Source organism: Lepeophtheirus salmonis, chromosome 4 (genome assembly GCF_016086655.4).
Source record: "Lepeophtheirus salmonis chromosome 4, UVic_Lsal_1.4, whole genome shotgun sequence".
Taxonomy (NCBI): Eukaryota; Metazoa; Arthropoda; class Copepoda; order Siphonostomatoida; family Caligidae; genus Lepeophtheirus; species Lepeophtheirus salmonis.
In genome coordinates, this window is record NC_052134.2 from 36853529 (window position 1) to 36866018 (window position 12490).

A 12490-nucleotide genomic window follows, 5' to 3' on the forward strand; every position below is an offset into this window, starting at 1 on the left:
ACTTAGCAAGGATGTCAATCATAATTTTATAATAACCCTATATCTTCCCTTAAAAATCCCAAGAAAATACTGATAATTTACAGAATCAGAATGTCATTAAAATTTGACACTGACCTTGAATAAGTTATTTTATTATACTCCATTATCTGCTGATAAGTGTATAAAATGATGTTCTAAATGTGTTCTAAGCCTATTTTTGTATCGTTGATGAATATTCCCCTGTTCAAGTTTCGTTAGTAAGGCTACACCTTATTTACTGACATATTTTTTAGTATTAGTTAAAATCAGACGAAACAAGAACGAGTTGAAGCAACTAAACGAATAGTAAACGCTGCAGATAAAATAAAGTTTAAAGATATAATTAATGTAATTAAACAAAATTAATCAAATATTGTTGCATGTATAAAATCTTAGGATTAGAATATTTTGATACCAATAATCTCTAACGTAAAGTCAATATCTCAAGATCTTGCGATAACCCCAAAGGAGTAGGATTTCTGGTGCTGGGGAAGAATGTCACCATTCATCCAAACTCATGACAGAGTCATTTCATGAAAAATTTGAACATATATATAAGTGTTAATATTTTAAAGGAAACAATGTTGTAGGACATGAATCAGACATATGAGACTCAGTTAAATTTGCATGTTACTCATTAGCCCTCATTTATAACGTTTAACATGCAAATAATTGGTTTTCATCATCATTGATTGCAATCCCTATAATGGAACATAATATTCTTACAATGGAAAAATTTAAAGTAGTTGGATATATCATCAATGTTACATTTAATCTGACACTTTTACTGTTATAATAACCATCTCTCAGATGATAGCAATATCTAATTATAGAACCCAAATATTAACTAGAGAAATAAAATAAATGGGAAATTCTAGCCTAGTCTACCCTATAGTTAGCTGCGTGCTCCCTCTATGAAGCATTTTTACACAAAAAACAAGTCACTTGGTGCTACCAAAATACTGTCTCTATGTATCTTGTGTGCTACTTTCTCGAGTTTGAATACAATATATGACGTCATAGCACTTCTTAAATGATTTTTTATCAATAGATCTCTCTCTCTCTCTCTTCAGTTTTCAGATAATTTGAAATATTATATTTATTGTATACAAAATATTATATTAAATTTCATATATTTTAAATTTTATATAAAAGCTCTCCGATTGTTAAATATGGGATTATTCAATTTTTTGACGGGATTCCTTGGCGGTACATATGTAGGAGTTTTTCTAGCACAGAACTATAAAGTTCCTCAGCTAGCAGACCCTCAAACTATCGTAACCAAGGTCCAGGAGTATCTGGAGGAGAAAAGGAAGAAAGATTGATGTAAGTGGTTGGTGATGACGTCATATCTATTGAACTCATAGGTATTTTAATTCTCTTGCAGCACTGAGCTCACGTGATCCAATTCTAGAGACTTTGAAATAACATATATTAATTAATAAGTATGGTTCGCTATAAAAAGCGCTATTTCCTAGTTCAGTTTACTCCCATCTCTTCAAATGCATTCCCGGAGCAAAAGTTCACCTTGAACCAAATTCTCAGAGATAAAATAAACGAACTCTTCGGAGATTATGGATTAGGAGCTGCATCTTGTAATGGCGGCTTAAGAACTCTTCAATGGACTCCGGACATTGGGATAGGAATATTTCAAAGTCGCCACGAGGCCAGAGAATATCTTGGAGCTGCCATACCTTTCCTCACTGACTTGAGAGGAGTTAAAGCTGTACCACGCTTACTTTACACGGGTGCGACCATCAGGCATTGCAAAATGGCACTTGAAGCCTATCTCAAAAACAATGAAAACATTACAAAACTGGATTGGTCATAACTCATAGTGCTAGAACCATATTTCACGAGTTATTTATTTGTAGAATTTTCCCCAGCATTTGTGTAGAATATAATTGTATTTTAAAATGTTAATACTTTTTGGAACTAAGTTATTTTTAAACATAGTGTATAAAACCACTCGAAGTACGTATTTAGACATGATAACAACCTTCAGTTCTAAATGTGAAATACTTGATTAGTGATAACAGTAAAGTGTTATTCTTGTACTGTTGCCGACATCAAAGTATTTTCTAATGTATAAGGATAATCACATCTTATAAATATACACTTATGCTTTAAACTTTATGATGTTGTGTTACTGATATTGAGCTTATTGTTTAGTTAAATTATGTTGTCACGCTTTTTCCTGAGGCGTCTTTCTGGTGGTTCAAATGTGAAGAAAGTAAACGTATTTGATCGCTTAACCAAACTGAGTCAAAGGGAGAGAGCTGCTAAATCTCCAGATGTTGAAGATTATGACTTTCTTAAAGAAGAGATTGGTTTCCGTGTAGCTGATAGAATTCTTGATATTAAAAGGAAAATGAATACTTTGGTTGATATTGGAGCTGGTAGAGGTTTCGTATCAAGGCATATATCGAGTCATTCGTTTGATAAAGTAATAGCCTTGGAAATGAGTCCTTCTTATTTAAGTCAATGCACTCCACCTGAAGATGAAGGTATTTTTTGTTTTAGTAAATAATGTCCATCCATTTGTAATAAGATTAGATTTAATTATATTTTTCACATATTTTTTAAAATTGTTCTCTTTTAGATGTCCAATTTGAGAAAATACTTTTTGATGAAGATGGTGGAAAACTTCCTTTTGATGACGAATCTATTTGTGCCATTACAAGTTCTCTGAGTCTTCATTGGGTAAATGATCTTCCTGGACTTTTTTTAGAGATTAAAAGAGTTCTTAAGAAAGATGGAGTATTTTTGGGATCCATGTTTGGAGGGGATACCCTCTATGAAATGAGAAGCTCCCTTCAATTGGCTGAAATGGAAAGAGAGGGCGGATTTGGAGTACATGTATCCCCTTTCATTGATATATCAGATCTTGGTAGCTTGCTAAACCGTGCAGGATTTACGATGCTCACATTGGACGCGGATGAATTACCTATACGTAATCCTTTTTAAATTATCTTTTTCCTTAGTTGATGTATTAATTTTACTTTTATGCCAACTTATAAGATTAAATATTAGTACTTCAAGGGCTTCTGGAATGTATGACGGACAATTCATATATCTCTTTGTTCCTCAGAGTATTGATATTTTTCTAAATTAATTTTAGGTTATTCTTCTATCTTTGCTTTAATGAAGGATCTCAAGGGAATGGGTGAAAATAATGCTGTATGGAATCGAAGTCATAGCTTAAAAAGAGATACAATTCTTGCTGCTAATGCTATCTATAATACTCTCTATGCCAATGAAGACAAATCAGCTATTCCAGCTACGTTTCAAATTTACTATTGGATTGGTTGGAAGCCAGATCCATCACAAAAAAAACCCTTAGCTCCTCAAACGCCGAATGTTTCCTTAAAAGATTTGGACCAATTAGATGAAATATTACGAGATAAAAAATAATTTTAAATATAATAAAGATAGTAATAATACTCATTATATTCCTTCTGTTTTTCCATCCCCTATTAAATATGTATCATTTATTAATGCAGAAATATATTATAATAATTAGGGAAATTCACTCATTTTTATTTCCTTTTATTATCGTCCAACTTCTGTTTTTATTTGCATCTTAAATATGGATATTACCAAATAAATAAAAAAATTATCCAAGGCAATTTAAAGGTCAGTTTAGGAACCCGTAGTTAATAAAGCGAGGGTTTACAGGGCCTTCCGCAGAGTTATATTTTTCTAGGGCATGATTTTTTGGAAAATAAAATCTTTTTAGAAAAAAATTTCCAAAATCTACAGCTATTCACTAAAAATAAAAAAATATTAAATTTTTTCTTCAAAAATCCATAGCTATTCTTTAATTTTTTTCAAAAATTCACAGCTGTTCACATATTTTTTAAATTTTTAGCGGAAAAATCTCAAAAATTAAATTTGAAATATTAAGTTTTTTTGAAAAAAAATAGTAGACATTAAATAAGTACTGTATTAATGTCATATTTTATTAAAATTGTAGCTATACATTTGTAATTCCGCTCTACCCTAGCTATTTTAGAAACAGACACCAAAACTTTACAATAAGAATTTGATCACCCTGAATCTCACCCCTCTACGACATGTGTTCCTTCTCTTACATCATCTTCTTTCTGCTGATAGCCGTAACTAATATATTCTTAAAGTTCTTTATTTTGGGACTTCTTCACTTGTTCCTGTTCTATACTTCACTGCCTATCAATACATATATATCTTCGGTACTCTAATGCTAAAGTACTCCGACAAGGGTAACATACATATATTTACAACATCTAGGACTATATGATTAAAAGGGCTACACGTAAAAGAAGAGGCGGATAAGAACCATCATAACAAAAAGAAACGTACCTAAATAAGTAGAAGAAAATAAGACGACAAAGGCAGTGGTGTTACTTTTTGGCCAAATGAAAATTTATATTTAAAAATAAGGAAATAATTAGTTTTTTAAATTCAAAATGGTATAATAAATTATATTCTTTTAATTTGCCACTCCAGATTTTTGACTGGCCCCTAAGCTGAAATCTCACATTCAAAAAAAGCATCGGTAGCACGAAGGCATTTTTTGTATCATCTAATGGTCTGAAATGAAGTCAAATGGTTATTTTTCTATCATCAAATTTTTATTAATATATATTATATTTAAAATACATCGAATTTATAAAAGCAGACCCAAAGAGTCATTCTTGAATTTTCTGCTGATTTATTCAAATCTTATTAGTTTTCCTGATAAGTTTCGCTATTTTTCACTCATTATTTAAAGATGAATTATCTTTCATCGGTCTCTTTTTTTTCCATTCTAATTTGGTCATTTTTTGTTTGAACAAAATTACGCTTGAAAATATTGAACATTTTCGCTGAGATGACAGTAGCTTTAGTCTTGAAGACATTATGACCAAAATTACATTCTTGTAGTTAAATTTTAAATTTTTTTTTTCTTTGACTCCTCAAACCAGAATTGAACCCATGATACAAATTTTATGAGAAATTTGAGCTGTTCATAGTCTGTTGATGTGAAAGGCTCTCGAGTCGATTCATGATACCCTTTTTCATAATAATACTGCATGCCACTTATCGTAATGTCATGGAATATGATGTCACAAAGTTTCACATTTCTTTTTTCTGTTAATGTTGGATCGAGAGCTTTTTCATTCAAACGATGTGCCATCCTCGGATTATTTACAGAATCGATCCGAACCAGTTCCAAAATATGAATCCAATTGGGAGAGCCGATTTGTTTGCCATTGAAATCTGAACATTCAAAAATTGTTTCTTTTTTCCAATTGTTTCTTATACATTTTGTAAATATGAGAACCATCAAACATAGGGAAAAATGGGGTTTCTGGATCAACTGGATTTGAAATGGACCGTTTGAACTCTCTTTGGGAAAAGTCTTGCTTAATAACCCGTCTATTCGAAGCGTGATTGTCTGCTCCAAAACCTTTTTTCTTCAAATCCCAATTTGGTGACTTCTTTAGTTAAAAAGTTCAAATCTTTGGTAATATCTGAATGACTGCATATGAGATGGTATTATTTGAATTGTATCCTCATATGATCCACCAACACTAGAAAGCATGAACACACTACAGATATTAGTCCCTTTATCATTTTCAAGGCCACTCAGCTTCCTGCGGTGAAATTGTACTTGCTTTGCAATATAAACTTTATCCGTAATGAGAATAAAAATCTTTTCTCTACTAGATAGAGTTAATTCTTTTGGATAGGTAAGCTCTTTTAACTTCCGTGAAACCTGTAGACACATTCATTGTTTTTGTCCTTTTACTGATGTTATTAGGATGGGGGCAACATCAACAAATTTTCCTTTCGAAGAAATCTATACGCAGCAGAACTTGTAGTTTTTAAGGAAGTTGCAATAGATAATGCCCTTGATGTGTATTGGATTTTTTAGATAAAGCGTAAAGGATTTGCTCACATGCGAAGTTTACGTTTTTCTTCTAAATAATTTCAAAGCTGCAAATATCAGCCTTCTCCAGCAAAGTTAGAGCAGATGTTATCGAATCATTTTGGGTGATATCTGATATATTTTGCTCTTTTCTTTTGAGGAAAATAATTAACTCCCTGAGATCATGAATGGAATTTACTTTCGTAAAATTAGGGCTGCTGATGTAAAACTTCAAGAGAGAGCAAGAGATCTTTACACCATTATAAAAAGCTTCATATTACAAGTTTTTCTTAATAAGTAAGCAACTCAAGATTTGTGAGCCTTTATCATTATTGTTAAACATCTTGAATAAGGGGATTTCTTCTGAACACTTTCTCCTCAGAACGTTTAATCCATCGACAAGTTCTGTCTCATCTGTAATTAACATAAAAATAGCAGACAAAATACTTTTTTCATTAAAATGGATCTCACCTAATTTCTTTTTAAGGTCAAAAAGGGAGTCACTTTTGGCATCATAAAAATAACTCTCTACCTAAAGCTCATGCCTAAGTTGAAGAGTTTCATTTCTATTTTGAAATAGACTATTTATTCCTCCATTTGCAGGAAGAGGTTGGCTGAGGTAGAAAGGTGCATTTGGGAATATATTAGGAATTTACCCTTTTTTCAATTTCAGCCGTTGAAGAACTTGAGCCTCCCTTTTCTTCTTACTCCGAGTCAACGAATCGCAACTCTCGGTGATGAAACAATTTGAATTTCTAATTTTTCCTTACTTTTTCGATTGCTTTAATCCAATTTTTTATCACATTTGGGTCATGAGGAAATCTTTAATGATACATAAAATAAATGATAATTTTCAGTAGTTTGTTATGTGTGAAAAGTTAGACCTACTGGTTTTTCACAATTGGGGTTACCTGAAGTGCAAGAAGAGACAATACAGCAATCAGGCATTGTTCAAGGATCATAGGGAGGAAGCCGATTCACAAATATAACTTTTAAAACTACAATAAACAATAAGAGGAGAGAAAAAAGATGAAAGGACGGAAAATAAATTTCTATGGTTATGTACGTGTATGCCGGCTCATGTACACCTCACTCGAGAGAAAATAAAATTGCTAAGTCCTTTATTCATGAAGTCCTAGTACAACTTCCCCCTTTTTTGACATAAACAATTTTTATCGTTATTCTCGTTAATATGAAGATCTCGATCATTCCCTTTCCACCGACCCTGTTCAAGGGAGCCGTATGTTAATGAAATGCCACAACCTGGTAAGGAAGCATCCGTAAAAACTTCGAGCGTTGGATTAAATTTCTTCTCACTGGTGTACCGCATTCATAGTTCTTCCCAGCATAATATATCTTTCTCACTCTCGGAGAAGATTTGAATTTCTAGAACTCAAACGCTGGTTTCACACTTCCAATTTACACAGTTATTTGTTGAAGGTCCCGTACCGACAACAATCGCCTTTGGCGGAATTTAGCAACAAGATCTAGGATCTTTTGCGTAGTAATTTGTTGAAGGTATCGGACCAACAACCCTCGCCTTAGGAGGAATTAAGCTGCAAGATCTCGGACCTTTTGCGCAGTTATTTGTTGAAGGTCTCGGACCTACAACTTTGTTCAATGGCGGGATTTAGCGGCAAGATCTTGGATCTTTTGCGCTTTCTCCTCAGGAAGGTTAAGAGTCATGGACACATAGTCCCATAACAACTGTAGATGAATAAATTGCAATTTTGGAATCCAAGAACTCTTATTCAAATTGACCTTGAAACCAAGGATTGGGTATAACAGCGATGCTAAGTATGAGGAGAGCGAGGCATGTACAAAGGCCTTGGCCTGTAAAATTAAGTAATCTTACTAGATGCTGCAACTTATCTTAAGTTATGAGCTTAGATGTGAAATCACTTGTTTCAATAGCTTAGTAAAAATTATCGACCAAAACATAAAACGCTGAATTGGATAATACAGTTTCTCCATGGAAATTTGAAAAAAACGACTGGGGTTAGGACAAAATCTTTAAAAAAAAGCATATGTATCAAACAGATCTAATGAGCATAAACAAAAAGAAGAAGAAAAAAAAAGGGGAATCTTGGTTTAGCCAAAATCTTAATGAATCAACTGATTCTAATTTAAATTTAGAATAAATTTATTAAAGGTTTTGAGATTTTTTGTTACTCTCCATCAAGAGTTATCCTTCTTAGGAACAGGGAATATTCCGAAAATTTAGAAAGGAGACTAATCCCTTATAGTAAATATCTCAAAAGCTCCAGAAAACAACAATTTTGCCTCTTTGTTATCCATTGCCTGTTTAGTCTCAGTGCATAAAGGAGGATTTCCCCCCCACATAGGAACAAGAGGGTTATTTAAATAAAAATTGTGATTTATAACTATATTCAAAATATTAAATATAGATTTACCTTTAATTAAATTTGCTCAGTTATATGAACATAGTCCTAGCTTCGGTGAGTAGCTGGAAAAAGTAATAAGAAAAGAAGTTAAACCCCTAATTTTAAAGTATTTGAATAGCTTTATCTTAAGTCTCAAAATCAAAAATATATTTAAATGAGAAATAACTCAAGGTGGTGTACTTCTGTATCCTTCTCTTGGAGGTATTTCATAACCTCTTGGAGTGTTGACCTTAAGGAAGAGTTAGGGTTCGAAGGCCTGTTAGCCTTTGTCTGGCCAAAAGGCATCTTTTGATACCCTGAACCCCTCCATATCGCAATAGACAAAGCTCGGTCATTCCGAAAATTGTTCAACATCATCTTGATTGATGAAAGACCAAATATAGGATGATTTGGAGCCTAGTCTTTTGATTACGTTTTAAGGGGCTCTTTAAATGAATAGACTTAAATTGTCCTTCTAGCGTTCTTAATGAGCGTTTTTATTCTTTTTCAGGCATTGCACCAAGTAAAAAGCATTCGCTTCTACAAAAGTGAAGGGTTCCATGAAGGAAACATGGAAATTTTCCTATTCCTTTAATCACATGACCATGGCATCCATTTTTTCCCTTCCTTGCTTACTGCTTCGTCCAAAAGATCGGCACAGGTAGGGATCGTAATTCACTTTCTAGAAATACCCCTTAACTCCTCATAGGCCCCCATAATGGGTCTAGATGACAACCTGAAACTCTTGTGTTTATCAGTTAGAGTGATAATTATGGCACTACCTCCAGGGACTTAATTACGGATTTGCCATCGGAATAGCCAGTTATGAATCGAGGGACTCCGTTAATTTATGAAATTCAACCATAAAAGCTTAAAATTTTGCATTATATTTCGAGTGGGTGCCCCCTTGCGTGGTCAACGTCTCCACTGAAGATGACAGGGAGTCGTTAATCCAGGATATATAGAAGGACGATATCTTGTCCTGCGTCGTCATTTCTACGGATTTTTCAATCATGTTTATTAAATTTTAATTTAACTATTGAATTGGCCATTTATATTTATATTCTTGACTCTTAAAGGGTAGAAAGTAGGAAAGAAGGAGGATGATGTAAGAGAAGGAACAATGTCAACTCGTAGAGGGTTGAGATTCAGGATTAACAGATTCTTATTGAAAAGTTTTGGTATTTGTTTCTAAAATAGCTAGGATAGAATGGAATTACGAATCTATAGTTACGCTATGACATAAAATTTCAATAATTCAGTTTTTTTAAAACAATTTCAAAAATCCACACTTGTGGAAAAAAAATTCAAATATTAAATTTTCTAGTAAAAAGAAAAAAGTTCCTTCTTTTTTCTTGGGGGAGCTACAGCGCCTCCATCAACCGTCTGTGGATGCTCCTGTTATATCATACAACGATTTTTTGGTACCTTTTAAAAAGGTTAAGTCACGAGATTTCAGCGCCCCTTGTGACAGATACCAAATGGCCAAAAAAAAAAAAAAAAAAAAACTTAATACAATAAATGAATACTTAAAAAATAATTTTATTGAGCTTAATTAATATGAAAAAATGAAATAATTACTTTATTAATAATTTATTTAACTTACTGAATTTCGCATACACATTCTTCGTCTTCCGAAAGTAGAAGCATCTATTCTGTTTTCTTTGATAATCGCAGTTTGCATTCGTAAATGTATTACATTCTTATACTAGCATACTTAGACACAGTAAACATAAAATTTGATGACATTTCGCGGCATTTATAGACGACTTAATTAATGGAACTGCTCCTTCAGTTATTGAGTTTACAATTTTTTTCATTTTTTTGAATTTATTTACATAAGATTTGAATAAAGCCTCTAACTTTGCAAATTGATCCAAACAGTTCTTGCTGCAATAGATAAATTGGACACCATATAGTTCCTCAACGAATCTTAACTGAAGTGAATTCTCAATGGTTTTATTAGACCAAAGTTGGATTTTGGAATGTGAAGACTTGCAACTTAAACTTTTTATATGGTGGGAATTAAATACTTAAACTTTGATTCTGCATCCCAAATTTTGACATCTTTCTCCTTCCACTTCTTCTTTAATTCCTTTATTTCTGCTTCATAGACTCCAAGTTGGATTTGTATGTTGGTATTTATTTCCTTTTGATGTTTTACCTCAGGAGAAATATCTACCTATAATACATACAATTATTATTTTCTAAGGATAAAGTAACTAATGCAAAAAAAAAATATATATATATATATCATTATAAGAAGTTTCATCTTCTATTGTTGGTGCAATTGGATTCATGTCCACTATGTCTATTTCTTTATTTTCGGAAGTAGGAGGTTCCAAATAAGGAGTAAAGTATGTATGATCTTGAAATTGTGGAGATCTTTTTTTTTACCTGAAATTCGATATAAGAAAGGTGCTTGAGATTTCCTTAATTATTAATTTTTCTTAGCTTCAGCATTGTTTTCCCGAATGAAAATGGGTATGTTGAAGTCTTCGGTGAGCCTTGGAACTTTAGGTTTTAGATGTATAAACAATGTTGGGATGGCTTTAGAGTTGGAATTCCTTATTTTTTCTAAATCGATAATTATATTATGGTTTCCAAAGATTTCATTTCATTTCATTTTTAGTACTCATTGTCTTACAAGGAATTTGTCCCATGGAATGGAAAAAGTGTCATCCCCTCAGCTCAAGATCGATTCCTGTAATCCACGGTGCACGACAAGAGGGTAATACTTGGGGTATTTTAACAAAATATATCGCCTTTGTCGAGTTCTTCACCTAAAATATAGTATTAAATTTTGAATGTCTTGAGCCGTGACTCAAACATATGAGGAAGTCAGCTATCGTCAAAGCGGATAGCTCGGGGTCGTAACTCTACTTAAAGGGCTCTGTCTAGACCAGAGGTGAATAAAATATTTTAAGTGCAAGAACCATAAAAAAGAAAGGATATTTTTTATATGATTCCGTTTAGAAAAGCACTTTTTGAAATACAAGTTATGTTAGTCAAAACAGAGCCAAAATTAGAAAAAAAAGTTTAAAACTTTGCCTAAATCACTTTTATAATGATTGATTTAAGATTTTTGCTAGGTCGTAAACTAGGTACTTCTCAGACGAGTTTATATATTACATAATTATGATTATTAAGCATTATGAATTGAAGCTATATTTATTCTCATAATTGTTTATTGATATAATTTATTTATTATCCCGAAGCTATTGTTTAGTTCTATGATACAAGAGCCATTAGACCATTGCTCCCCCTCCCTTCCCACACACACCCTTTTAAGTAATTTTTATAGTTATATCAATAAAAAATATTCGTACCTGGTTGTATTAATAAAACAAAAAGATAAAATTATGCTCCTACTCAATAACCCAGGAGGCAGTAAAGTCACCTATTAATGACACAAATGAGTTTAAATTTTATATTAAAATAATGTCGTTTTTATTTACAGTTTTTGCATTGTTATTATCCTTTTTTAAATAGGATGGATCTTGTTTTAAATGATAAATTAAAGAATATTTATAGGAAATCATGTTTAGCTCTACAAATATTTTCAAAAAGCTCTTTTAACTTAATTCTATTTTATTTGCAAAAAATACTTTTTAATAAGAATTAACGAATTTGACTAGAAAATACAAAAAGAACCTGTATAAAATTTACTTTCAAATATTTTTAATTGAAGCTCTAAGATTATTTAGTAATAATGCAGTGCTATACTTTTGATCATATAATATTTCACAAAAATTTGAATTTTTATCGATTTAATACCGCTCAAACATTTTTATTTTGAGCTAATTAAAAAATGGAAAATTGGACATTAAATATCAATTTCCTCAAAAAAAGGACGAATATTTTTTTTAACCATTCAAAATCAATGAATATAGACATTATACATATAAAAATTAAACAGCTTTCAAAAGTTTTAGGAACGGTGTCTTACTACTAGCGTGCATATGCAATTATATATATTTAAAAAGTATGATTGAAATATGATTGATGCAAATTATACAATATGATATATGCATCCAGTTAATGCATATCATTTCGGAAAAAATTATGTAATCCTCATCAAATAATTCCATTTTCATTAGCATATTTAAATATTATGTATGGATCACGGTTTGACCTCACTGACACAAAAAAAATTCAATATATTTTGTTGTCAGCTGTCGATGTTTCTGCTTCT

At 31.9% G+C, this 12490-nt stretch overlaps 2 protein-coding genes across 2 annotated transcripts; both read left to right on the forward strand.

The window, feature by feature from the left end:
* The first annotated feature begins 1096 nt into the window (after positions 1 to 1096).
* LOC121115860 (arginine-hydroxylase NDUFAF5, mitochondrial) lies at positions 1097 to 3550 on the forward strand. The gene is made up of 4 exons (XM_040710025.2): positions 1097 to 1344; positions 1406 to 2525; positions 2621 to 2971; positions 3140 to 3550. The coding sequence occupies exons 2-4, from the start codon at positions 2198 to 2200 to the stop codon at positions 3430 to 3432; spliced, it is 972 nt and encodes a 323-aa protein (XP_040565959.1). The 5' UTR covers positions 1097 to 1344; positions 1406 to 2197; the 3' UTR covers positions 3433 to 3550.
* On the forward strand, positions 1466 to 1849 carry Pop5 (POP5 ribonuclease P/MRP subunit). Its single transcript, XM_040710864.1, has one exon. The coding sequence runs from the start codon at positions 1466 to 1468 to the stop codon at positions 1847 to 1849; it is 384 nt and encodes a 127-aa protein (XP_040566798.1).
* Positions 3551 to 12490: the final 8940 nt, after the last annotated feature.